This window comes from Rhodnius prolixus, unplaced genomic scaffold, assembly GCF_049639745.1.
Source record: "Rhodnius prolixus isolate KJV_2025 unplaced genomic scaffold, Rpr scaffold_1, whole genome shotgun sequence".
In the NCBI taxonomy this organism is placed as follows: Eukaryota; Metazoa; Arthropoda; class Insecta; order Hemiptera; family Reduviidae; genus Rhodnius; species Rhodnius prolixus.
The window spans coordinates 20389231-20403309 of NW_027411581.1; the positions used below are offsets into that span (position 1 = coordinate 20389231).

General features: G+C 32.8%; 1 protein-coding gene across 3 annotated transcripts in view; it reads left to right on the top strand.

Annotated features, from left to right (window-relative positions):
- Positions 1-3927, top strand: part of vg (transcription factor vestigial) — a 126900-nt gene extending 122973 nt beyond the window's left edge. For all 3 annotated transcript variants that reach the window (XM_074133718.1, XM_074133710.1, XM_074133701.1), the window contains one exon: positions 3085-3927. In XM_074133718.1, coding sequence (XP_073989819.1) covers positions 3085-3134 — 50 coding nt within the window. In that variant the 3' untranslated portion in view covers positions 3135-3927. The remainder of the gene's footprint in view (positions 1-3084) is intronic.
- Positions 3928-14079: the final 10152 nt, after the last annotated feature.

Sequence of the window (14079 nt, forward strand, 5' to 3'; positions counted from 1 at the left end):
GCGTAAGTTTCCCTCCTTCCAGCCCAGTTTAACTTTACAATTCTCTTTCTTAGTTTGTCACGATAGGAAGTACGTCTCCCTTACTGTGTCCCACAAAGAAAACAGTATCGTGGCCGTGAAAAGTGGTTCGAAAAAAAGAAGATATCGCCAAAACTTTCAATATTCCACCATCAACGCTTTCTACAATTCTAAGTCACTGACTAAGTCAAGCCACATTGTAACAAAAAAACTGTTCATTTTTTAAATTAGGTACATATGTATATTATTATTTATTGAAATGTAAATACATATGTAATTTTTTTGTTCTTTTTTGTCGTTTTCATTATTTTTACTTTTTTACTTGAGGCTATATATGTCTAAAACTTAGGTAAGCTCATACGTATTTTCAATATACGTATGTACATACATATACTTATACATAATAAAAACTCTTAATAATTCGAATTTTTTTCCCCCTTCTTGATAATTCGAAGGCTCGATAATTCGAATTTTTCTTGTAGTCCCTTGGATTTCGATTTATCGAGAGTCGACTGTAGTTATTTTCATCACCACATTTGCTGCTCTTCATGGTTTGGCGCACATAGCCTACTCTAATTAAATAATTAATTCTGGCACATTGCACTTTAGAGTGTTAAATAATTCGTAGAAAGTTACCATAAATGCGTGATAAACATTTTCACAATGAAATTAATAGTTGAATATTTTCTGTATTACTTTTCTTTTATTTATTAAATAATAATAATATTAAACTTTATTTTCTTTTTCTGTACAACTACAATTGATATATTTTAAGATATTACTAAATATTAATGAAGGCGATAGTTTAGAAGAAAAGAACTCTTGCGCTTAAATATATAAAAGGATTCTATCACTTATTTCAGACAAATATTTTAACCAATTGATTTTGAAACTGATTTTGTAAACTGATGGTAAATAGGTCCACATTTTGGCACTTCAAATTTGGTTTACTTTTCAATCGTTTTCATAAAGGACCAATAATTTTTTCATTTGGTCCTCTCAACGGGTCTTTCTCACCTCTTCTAAGAAATTTGGAGCTGCATTTAGTTTATTATTTTGGCTAAGTCATCCTTGCACAATATGACTAGCCCAATGATTTGTTATTAAATAAGGTCAACAAAATTTTGGCTTGTAAACATTTTTCCCCCTACAAAGGCCCAAAATCAAATTGAAATTAAGCTTACAGCTGAAATTGTCTGAACATTCTGCTAAAATTCTAAAACTTTAAGTAAATCAGATTTTTGATGCATGAGTTTTACGAATGTTTACGAAAATAGAAGCAACCATTTCCTCTGATAAAGTTAACAACAATTAAATGTATATCTAACTTAAAATATTTTTACAGCAAAATATATTTTAAGAAGCTTCTGGGATCCTTCAATATCTTATACTTAATTACCAGTAAATTATTACAGTAATTAGTAGAAGCAGTCCCTGTTAAGCTGCAGCGGTACCTTAAGTCTGTTGCAATTAACCACGAAAAATATATATATTTTTAAAAAGTCACTTGAAGCATATTTAAAGTCTAATTAGTGAACATTATTATATTTATAGCAATAAATAATATATCTTAATTAAACTTATATATAATTCTATTATAATTAATGGAGTTTGAAAAATTTATGTAAGACTTTCATTTCAGTGATTTCATTTTAGTAATTCAGATCAGCGTTTGGATCATTTTGTTATAATTATTGAAATAATTCAATTACTTTTAGACTATCTATTGAGTTGTGGAAACTCACTTCAATTTCAGAAATCTATGAACACTTTTGGAAGTCCATTTAGCTTTGTTACTATGTTTCTAAAAATTCCTACATTCGGTTCAATGAAAAATATTTCTCTTCCATAAAACGCTGGGAAAACTTTTAAACACTAATATTTCTACAGAATAAGGTAAATCCAAAGAGATAAGTTCTAAAGGAAAGTTGGTGAAAAGTAACAGCTAAATTCAAGATTCTCTTTGTAAGCTTAGAGTTCACTAATTGAACAGTCCACATCGCCTGGAAACTAAAAAATACTTTTTCTTTTTTTCATTAACTCTCGTAAACTTTTTTCCAATTGCATCTAACTTGCAATTATTTCGTCCAGAACAAGGTTTTAATTTGTTTGCTTGGTTTTTTGTTTTATACCTTTAAGTGATGCTTTAGATTTGCTTACGGAAATAATGTTTTTTTTTTCGTCAAATCCGTTGCCAGACAAGCTATTTCAAAGACAGTACGAGTGCAGTAACTTTACTTCTTTCATTTACCTAAAGAGGTTCCTCTTACACTTACCAAGTCAGTGGTATCCTGAAAGATTACTGTGGATTTCCCCGAAAACTCTCTTCTTATTACGTTTCAAGAGATCTGGATTTTGAGTCGGCCGCATACAGTCCTTCATTCTTTAAGTATAAATATTTGATGACAATTGTTGTTCATTCTTTTTGGTGATTGATTTATAGTTTCAATAGGTTGAAAAAATAAATGCCATTTCCGTCGAGTAAAATTTATTTTGCCGAGCTTTCGACATAGGGACTAGGTCATCTTCAGGGCTAGTTTAAAAAGTAATACTTTTACATTTCAGGGTTGGTGTGTCTTCTGTCTTGTCTGTTCATGGACTGAACCTAGCTAGCCGCAAAGAGTTAAGTGATGCTGAGATAATAGGTTTGCTTACAGAAATAATGTTTTTTTCGTCAAATCCGTCCATGAACAGACAAGACAGAAGACACACCAACCCTGAAATGTAAAAGTATTACTTTCTAAACTAGCCCTGAAGATGACCTAGTCCCTAGGTCGAAAGCTCGGCAAAATAAATTTTACTCGACTGAAATGGCATTTATTTTTTCAACCTTTGATGACAATGTTCATGATGCCCCTTAGCCTTTTGCAGTGTTCTCCGCCCAACCGACAATGTGCTGGACAACATTCACATAAAGGGAAAAATGCACTAACAACTGCTTTAGTGATCTCCATGACCCTGAGATCGTTGAATTGTTTCTATTTAGCGTAACCTGCAAACTAACAACCTTCCACACAAAATAACTTATATTTTAAAAAATATATTAACAAAGTAATTACTTTTCAGATCTGGAATCACAAGTGCAAGAAAGTTCAAAGGATCTTTACTGGTTTTGAGAGCAGAATATGGAGATTGCCTCAAGTGATATAAAAGACATTCGCGTGATGAAATTCCTTCCCTAAATAAAAAGAAAAGAATTCTCTCATGACTAAACAGCTGGTAAAATTCTTGTAATAAACAGCCTGCACCCCCAGTCCACGAAGTGTTCATCAGTAATACCTCATCCTTTTTGGGTACACTTCCTGCCTACCCTAAACCGAGCTCCTCTCCCAAGTTTTAAGAAGCGATCTTCCGAATAATAATGATGATGATGATGTATATTTCGAGCTATTTGTAGCCAATGTACCATGAACATAGATATTTGTGTATACTTTTTTTGATATATATATATATATATATATATAATATAGTCGGGATACTGTTTTTTGTAGTCCTAATTAGTAAATTAAAAAAGTTATATAAAATCTAATGGTCTGCGTCTTGCTATTATATTTAATAAAAAAAAATTTAAACTAAATTTTTTTAAAAAAGCTATTTAAATGTAAAATATCGAAACATGTATGTTTAAATTAAAAAACAAAAAAAATGCTTCATATGTTTCTTTTGAAATCGATGAGGGTGTTTTTCTGTTTGCAAACAGTTTAGGGAGGGACCAAGAAATTTAAATGAATCAAAATAAAAGAAAAACAAATCGAAAATAGCAAGTAAACGAATGACCCACATTTAACCCTTCAAGGTTATATGATGTATATTATGTTTAATGTTTAGCTTAGTGTAGCTGAAAACAAAGTGCAATGTATAAAGATAGTTTAAGTATAAATTAAAAGAAAATTACTGTTATCACTTTTATTTAATTTATTTGTCTATTATTTTTTTATTCCTTTCAATTCATTTCACTCTTTTCCTTTGGTATAAAAAAAAAATAATGTTTACATTATCTTAACCCGGCATTTTACGTAAAGTTTTAACAAAATAATTTTACGCTGTGATAGACACCATTTGCAATAAGTGTGGCTGATTGGTGCGGTATCAGCACTATACTTTTCTAAGACAAAATGCTCATGCTGTTTAACCTTAATGAGTGCCCAAAAGAAGTAGATGACCTAAAAATGAAGCAGATTTGAAGAAAAAAGCTCTGTTGTAAGCCAGCAACTAAGCACTATGCTTTACATTTACCAGAATGCAGTATAACCATAGATTCTATTAGGGACTATTCGTTCCAGCGCACCAGGTAAGTAACTACAATAGCTTTGAGTATATACCCACATAAAATTTAATTCAACTGAAGCGGCTAATCATGCACAAATTTAATTTGAGAGTCTACTTTTAGCTTCATGTTTCAGGGATTAATTTTGTAGATCTGCAACAAGAAAAATACATTTAGCTAATTCCAAAAATTGGCCAAATATTATTGATCTCCTGAAACTTTACCAATGAGATCGTAATTTGTGCTTGTTTTTTTTATGTATTTTGAAAATAAGAGCTGTTTCGAAATTTCAAACATTATTCTAGGCTCACATTTAGACTTACAAAAGAGACAACTATAAACAATTAGATAAAACGTATTTTTGAGGAAGGCAAGAAATTTAAAGGCTAACAACAAAAGCTTCAAAGAAGGAGGCTTATTTTATTATTACTTAATAATATTACTTCGCTAAAACAGTTTACTTTTAAACTTTTTTTATTTAAGTAGTTAAAGTAACATTCTAAGAATTGTTTGTTACACTTTCGAATCTACGATATACTCGTGAGTTGGCAGTTAATTTAATCTTTTCTTTTCGCGTTTTTGTTGGCCGCCTTCAATTAATATTTTTAATTAGTGGGTATATTTGAGCGAGAATAACTTCAATATGTTTTATTAAGGTGTGTTGTAATTTACGATAGCCAAAAAGACGAGGTAAATCGTAGAAATATAATGTGTTGATGAATATGGAACTATTTCTAACACACAAGAAAAACTACCGTGCTAACTTAATTTATACCTTAATTGTAACTATTAAATTAATCATAATAAACAAGAGGTAAACATAGCATGACAATTTGAACTGATGCTGAAGTTACTGGTGGAGTTCTTCCAGGTAAGTGCTCTTTTAAAACTGCAGTGGTTAGGTCGAAAAATGCATTCAGAAGAGCTTTATTCTTCTCCTCTCATTCGCCCGGTTTTATCAGCAGAATCAGATTCTGTAAGTTAGGGTAGATACATTCTATTTTGTAATGTCGATGCCTTTAGAGTTCTGTATCTTAGTATTTTATGCCGTAATACTACAATAGTACCAATCATAAAGGAGGATTTGCCCTATATTTTAAAGAAAATTTGGGAATCTTATCTTTTATAGAAAAAGAGAAAAAAAATGTCAAAGTTGGGTGTTTTTCAACGTTACGCTTTTTCGTGCACTTTTTGATGATCAACCCTTATACAACTGTCCTACCGGACAGTTTTAATAACATAATGGTTATCAAGCGAAAGAAGAATTTCGACCTTCTACTGCCGCTACATTTTGTTACCATTAGACTAAATAATTGACCAAATTATACAACTATTATATTGGGGCCAGACTAGTGATCGCTTTGCAATTGGGAAAGACTTTTCAAAACATCCTTATCGTTGAAGACTCCGAAGCAGTTAATCTAGAAGAGCTGGGTTAGACATTTCTGCCGTCATCTTCGCCGTTTTATTAAAACTATTAAGTTAATTGGAAAAGCTATACTGTTGATTACGCAAAAAACTCACTAGCATTTCACTAATTCACTAATAATGTTTTACGCTGAGCCAGCTTTCTTGCCAAATCAGTAGCCTAATGGGACAAAAATTATATTTATTTGAAGCAATATGTTATTTGCATCACGTGTAACTCTCATTTAAATAATTTACTCGTAAAATTTATCATTTTTTAAATTACATAATTGGCAACGCAAATTAGCTTCAATTTTGTGATTTAAACGTATAATATTGACTATATAATGGAGAGAGAGAATGCAAGATCTCTAACTGCCTCCAATGTGAAGCCTTTAATGTTTGCCGCCCCGCACACGTACACTTACATTCTAAGTTCTAATTAAAGTTGAGAGATACTGCTAACCGTTGCCCACATCGCCGACTTACGTCTAGCTTCAGAGAAGTAGAAATTCTTTTAATTGGTACACCACTTCCTTCTTCAAGTGATATGCACTACCTCTCCCATACCTCGCTTCCTCTTCATAAACTCACTTACCATCTTCATATCTTTCATCTTCCTACTTAGTTAGTCTTTGTTATTATTTTCATTAGATCTACTCCTTCCTTAAACATAACAACTCCAAAATATATTAATGTTGGAACAGAATTCTAATTTTTATTTAATAAAATCACTGGTTAATTAAAGCCCGTAATTGTAACTCAAGCCTCATGTATCATCCAGTTTACTTATATTTCTTGGTAATAATTTAAAGGAATTACACATACAATGTATGTTAAACTATGCAAAGAACAATGTAATTTATACACAATTTAGAATAATGTTTATTAATAAATTAAACAGTTGCATAGTTTGTGAGCGTGATGGTAATTAAGTTGGGAAGATGAAGGTAAGGAAGAGGCTAGGGGGACACCATGTTCTCCTTTAGTTGACATCTAGGGTGAACAGATGCCCGAAGATAACGTGAGATAAACTTGGCCATTCTAAAATGTTTTCTCCAGGTTATTTATTATCACATCATCAGAACATGTTTCCCAGTCATTTATCACCTCGTAGACGAACTAAATAAGATTAATAAAACAAAAACAACAGAAGCCGATAGATAACAAAATTTAGGGAAAGGTTTAAAGGAAACAGTTATGACGAAGTGTTATTTCAACATATTAAGCTGTGCTATTAATGATCGAGGGAGTTCAATTGTTTTTATTCCTTAAATAAACTGCGGAAGGGTGATTACATAGTCATAGATAAAGGTACAACCCCTTTCAGCCAATCATTAAAATTACTTTTTTCATAAAATACTTTCCAGAACTCAATTCTTCGTAAAAACAAAATCTGTTACGATGTAAGAGCTCTCTGTGCCTTATTTAAGGGCAGTGTCTGTTCGTGTAAAGTGATGAGTGTGTGGACATATGAAGGCTACCACAATGCACTTACTAGTCAACAAACCACTGCAGGATCTATGTAGGGTGGTAAAAAAAATGATGTAAATTGTTATTCATTGTAAGGATGGAATATCGGTAAGGAGCTCAAGATCCATTCAAGAGGTGGCACTTTCTACGTCCACCAAAGGATAAAGAAGAGTTAGCTATGCAGCTTTTATTTTAATGTCTTATGAGGGTCGTTAAATAAGTCGTTGGAAAATCCAAAAGATGGCGCTCTGAGTATCGAAAATGGTTTTTTTTAAGTAAGTATCATCACTCAATAGACAGTTCTTAAAGTTTTAGTTATATCTATCACATGGTTTCAGTTTTATGTTCGATTGAAGCAAAAAACTTTTGTTGATTCAGAAAAATGGAAATTTTTTTAAACATTTATATTTAAAAGGCTTAACACCGAAAGAGATCAAAGCTGAATTAGATGAAGTTCATGGCACATCAGCTCCTCTACTAGTAAACAATTTGCAATTGGGTAAAGGAGTTTAAACGTGGCCGTACATCCACAAAAGATGAACATCGTTCGGACGACCTGTGAAGGACACTACCTCCGAAATGTTTGATAAAATCCACGATTTGGTTTTGAGTGTTCGAGGAATCAAAGTTCAGGAAATAGTTGAGGTTACAGTATGTACGTGTTATGTGACTTCCGTCTAAAAGAATGTCAGTTAGGGTGAGGAGAGGGAGAGAGACGATGTGACTGGAAATCAAACTCATGAAGCTCACAATGCTGGGTAATTGTAGTTGCCTTTGAAGCCTGTGATTGGGAGGGAACACCTAGAAAAAAATAAACAAAGCGGAAGGAAACTTAATACACTAGTACACATACAGTTCTCGAACGAAGTCAATACCACCTCAGACTAGAATTTTGAGAACGAATTTCGTTTTACATTAAAGAAACTAGTTCTGTTTGGCTAATTCAAATTAGAATCCTGGTACTTTACCTGGAAACTGGACAGGGAGAAGATGAACTCGTACTAACCGGACACTACAGAGATATGACTATAAGGTAGGGTACGCGGTTAAGATGTTTATGGTAAGCAAGCTTTTTTCCAAAAGAGAGGAGCGCACATCCTTATATTATAGAGAGATTTACGTTCAGTTTCTATTTACAGGTTTTAGACAGTTGCGTCTACTTTACTTCTCTTTTTAAAATGGTTAATTCAATCCGAATCCAAACCGTGTGATTCACGGTTCATTATTTCCAAATTCTGTAATTTTTGGTAATGGGCATTGCTGACCCAGATTTACAACTAAAATTAAATTTATAACTTTCTTTGATGCTTTCATACTGCCATTCGTACTGGCAAACGCATGTGTACAATCAAATAAGCAATAAAAATAAAATAATGAAGCCATTGTCAACATATTGACCACGTTGGCAATGCCGCAGATAGCATGCATGAGGTTGCTTCATCACCCTCCATATTATAACCTCACCCTTTTGCAGAAGGTAATGGACATTTCAGGGTTCAATACAGTTCATCATCCATACAATTCATATCAAACCCATATATATTACTACCAATCATACATCAAACATCATCAAACTATAAATCATTCCAAATCTAATTTCATATTTTTCAAATGTTAACTCCATTTAATGGCTGGAATACAACTCATAGCTCATAAATCAATTATTATTATTCATTTCGTAATAATGGCTTTATGTAGCCCGCCAAAGGAGTTTAGAATTCCTCTTACCAAGGAGTATAACTTTTGATGGAGTTTTTTTTAACCTGAAGCAAACACGCCACTATCATCTCCTTAACAGTATAATTGTCGCTCGCCCTTAGTAAGTACAAAAGGCACAGGAGCCACAGAAATTAAAGCAATTACTTAATTATAATTAACAGTCAAACATAAATGGTTAGTTTATAGCCTAAAGAGATCATAATGCCTAAATTATTGCATTAAAATTAGTGTATCTACTTCTTTCTTCAAAACCTCTAAGGAAGAATGATTAGATCAAATTTTAACATGGAAAAATAAGGCAGGCTGATTTGGATCTTTAATATTGAAGATATGGATGGTAGAAATACGAAAAAATATGTTGGGGCCGCTGAGAGACAAACCTGATTCAGACTTTAGCAGCGGCAATGAGAAGCAACTACCTCCTGCAGAAAAAATGTTGAATTGGTAGTTAGGAAGGAAGGTAATTCTACAATTATATTAATGGTAAAATTCGTCACTTATAAAATGTAGAGCTATCTTGTCAGGAAACCTTTTTTCCAAGCTTTCCAATTATTATTTCTTTTGTAACATTTGAGAAGGAGACACTGCGGAAAAAATATAAGTAAATTTAGGAAGAACGAGGTAACTAACACTAATTAGAGTGTTAGATTTGTGTAAAAGTTAATCACGAATTTGGAATAGAGACGAAAAGCAAAGTTGGATGCTTGAAGCCACAACAAAGAGCTGGTACCATACTCTTCATTACAGTAAGCCACTACTTATTAAATTAACAGAGGCGCCAACTCCTCCACACTGTCTGCGCTGCCACATTACGGCTAATGAAAATGGAAGACAAAGGAAGTAGAGTATTGTGTATCTCCTTCCCTTCTACAACCACTTCTTCTTGTACTTGTTGTTCTGCAATATTACCGCGGAGTCTCCTACACTTTCAAGATCTACCTCACCACTTCCACAAACCTATCTCCCAATTTCCTACCCTATTTCCTTGATTATGTCTCTACTAATAGAGTTCTTATTACTAATTTACATATTAACTTAGATATTTAATTTTGTTGGTAAGCATTTTTTCAGATGTACCAAAATTTAACATTCAATTCAGTTACAGTCACTCACTACTGTAAACTAGCAGCAAAGGTCAGTTCAAATTTTAAGTTTATATTAATAATAATTTTCTTTATGAAATAATTATCAAAATGTGTATAAAATGTTTCCTTCAACTTCATCTGTGATATCCAAGAACTCACCAGTCTCTGATTTTTCACTCATCGATCGCGAATTGTGAATAATTTACAATTTTTATCGTCGTTTTAATTATAACTTACCACAATTATGATAAAGGTGGTCCTGCAGCGACCTTAGTGAGCGAAGATAAGGTATTTAATTCAATAGATAGTGGCAAATATTAGGGTGAAGGGACCAGTAATTGACTGCTTAAGAAAAAATTCGAGTTTAAGATAGAATAACTTCCGTTATTTTGGCTCCAGGTGAAGGTTGTAAAATTGTACCGCTCCAGTAGGATGTATTTTATTTTATTAATATTTTAAAAGCAGTAAATTCGATCTTTATGTCAACCAAAAATGATTTTTTTTGGAAGTATGTCAGTGACCCAGTAATTGACATACCGAATTTTCGGTGGAACCAGTGTTTGACATGGGGTGGGACCAGTAATTGACATACAAATATATTCATGAAACGACATAAGGTATGCATTCAAAATCACTTTTAAATCTAAATAAATCACTTTTTCAATTGGATTTATAACAAAAATTAGTCTTATTCATAATTAATTACAATCAGTTTTTAAATAGGCAAACCTAAATAATCTAATATTTTTTCAACATTGCCCTTTTTTATGCAGTTTTTGACGATCAACCCTTACACAACTGTCCTACCGGACAATTTTAATTAAGTTTAAACCAAGACAGGTAATTTGAAGAACAGTCCTTACTTTCAATAGTACCAAGGAGATATTAGCTAAAATGCTTGTTAGATCGTACACAATGTCTGTCGGCTCGCTTTTATCTCTTTCTCTCAACTCTTCCGCTCTCTTATCCTTTCAAGTTTTCGCTAAATATTTTGTTACTTAAACCCTTTTTTGGGAACTTTTTTGGTTCTCACTTTACCAAACTACCCTCTCTACTTCCGATTAGACTATGTGGTCACATCCTTGTTTCATTCATTCCGCCTATAACGCTGCTACCGATGGCATCTACGCGTCTTTGGGTTCGAGTTGTTGGTGCTTTCTAGTGAACCAAATTTCTCCTAGCTTCCCTTCTTTTGGAGCGCTTCGCTAATATTTTCCACAATCTGTGCTGCCAGTGTCATTTGCTTCGAAACCAAACTATCTGAATGTAATTCATTCTTACTTTCTGCATCTATTCAGTATTTTATTGTTTATTATTACTGAGTTACCTCTTGGGCACATGTATATATACATTGTGTGCACGTTCATCGCGTCCCGCCACAGGTTGTAAGCATTCGCACTTATAACAGTAATAAATAAATGAAACGTCAATGAAGAAACAACTAGATTAAAAAATATATATCTGTTATTGACTCTTTAACTTGGAAAGGATAGGTATTAATATACACATACCTACAAATAAACCACTGATATTCACATAACTAGGTAACCAATTGACAAAAATATGTGTTACTAAAATAGGCACACCGTAAAAGAAAAAATGAATGAAAAAACAAAATATTCTTTCGGAATACATAGGAAATGAACATCATAATATATCTTACGTAATTGATAATTAGCCACTTGAAATCACAAGCCATTTGAAAACCTCACACATCAACGGTTTTATTAAATTGGTAACGTTCTCCATAAAGTAGTAAAGGGCGATCCAACCTTCACCTATTTAGGAATTAAAAATGGTTTTCATACCGATTTCATTTTTTTTAAATACAGTTTAGCCTATTTAGCCTATGGGATGCTATATATTCGTCTTCGGTCAACATGTCTGTTAATTGGTAAATACAATAGATCTTACAATCTTTTTTATGTTATTAATGTGTAACATCACAAAGTCACCAACTCTCCACGTATGTTTGATTTCGCACCTGGTACTTCTCTTGAGGAAGCTTCACTTTTCCTCTGGCCGTTTCCTTTGATGGAATTCTATGGTTCAGCCATTTCCTCCCTTTCTTCTTTGTCATGTGGCTAGGACCCAAAACTGAGGGAGAATGAGAGATTTTCCAACTCCGATAAGTGGGCGTCGTTTTTATCAATCACGTAGGTCTCGTGAAGCTGTTCGGCGATCACGATTATTTCAGTTTGTTGTCCATACATTGTTGTTCTCTACAGAATAATCATTCTGCATGCCCTCTTGAAATAAGGCGTACATTTGCTAATTCATTAATTTAAACATATTTTGTTGGAAGTTTTACTATTTATTTTATGTTGCCGATATTTTTTATCAATGATTTTATTTTACAATGTATTGAATTTTTAATTATAATAAAATTTACCAACCTATCTTATCATTTTCCCAGGAAGTCAATCACTGGTCTCAAACAAAAAAGCTGTAGGACTAGTAATTGACATACATGTCAATTACTGGGCAGATTGCCGTTTCAAGGACCAGTGATTGACAGCCCCATTTTAATGCTCAATGCTTCTTATAATTAAAAAAAAAACTACATAAATGAAATCTACAAGTAATACTAATTATAACAGAACATTGATAACCACACAAATATATGAACAAATAAGCGAAAAATAAGAAAAAAGAAAAATTATTTTCTTATCAATCCTCCTTAGCAACGGCTTGTTTTTTCCTTGATTTTGAACTTTTAACACAAATAACCTTCCACTGATACCAAGGAACCTTCCAATAATTAATATTTTTCTGGAACTGCTGCCCAAAGGCTTCTCAATAACGAAATTGAAAGAATCACCACTAAAAACGGCTCATATCCCTTATAATACCAGTTTATTTCTGGTATGTCAATTACTGGTGCCCGGTCAATTACTGGTCCCTTCACCCTAAATTTTAGGCTTGTGCACCCAGATGTCATTAAAGAATCGTATTTTTTTAAATATACAGGTAATACACCTGAACAACTCTTAAGTGAGAGCGAAGTGTATTAAGTGGTGAGCTCGAGTTCGAGTGTAGGTTCGTTAAACTCTAATACTTGCACACATCAACGACCTCTGCAAGGGCTGAAGATATTGTGTGAGCGTTCAGGGTCTCAGTGTAAAGAGATATAAGGCAGAGTTAACCGCAGGAACGCTAAGATTCCAGAAGAAGTGGCTAGTACTCACCCTACAGGACATCAAACTTTTGAATGTTTCGAAATCCGATAGTAAACCACCCGTAGGTAATTTTTATGTCCAGAATTGATTTTTTACCAGCTTGTCGCCGTAAATTTTCGATCTGGGCACCCATTAATGAATGAAATGCCCAGTCCATAAAATTATGTTATTTATCACTTTAGTTCCATTCATTTCGAAGTATTGCCTAGTTTGTAACCCGCATTGCACCTGTCACAACAATATTGTGAACATTCAATACACCCTAAGAATTAGGTTCTCCAAAAATGGCAAAGCTTGAATACGATGGAAGCAAATAAAACGTCTTCTATTAGTTAAAAGTAGAAACATCAATATTTAGCTCACAATTATCCTAGAAAATATTTACTTTTATGTCTCTCCAAAAATAACCAAAACCTTTAGATACTTTATTTTATAATTTGCATCATGACATATTAGATTTTCATTTATTATTAAAAATTTACTACACATATATTTACAAACTCTTTTTGTTCCTAGATTACTAAATAAAGTAAAGTAATTGCCTATTTTTTCAGGTGGGCTTTACGTCTAACTACCAATTAGGTGTCGTGGACGGAGCGACTACTAGCGAACGTACTTTACTGTAAATTTCTTTTATTAACCTTTAAATAAAATCCAAGGTTTAAGACCGGGAATCGAACCCAGTACCACAATGCATATTAGCATAACAGGTCTCGCGTCTAACCGCTCGGCTACCGTGGCGCCTAGATTACCAAATATAAATCTTAATTTCATAATAATTAAAATTATACTACATACAATTAATTATATAAAAATACTTTTGTCTGTTTGAATATTGTAAATCTTATTTCTTTGAATCGCTTAGTTTTAGCCAATTCATTGAATTTGATTGGATTGTTTAATACTTTAAGTATAGAGACGCCACGGTAGC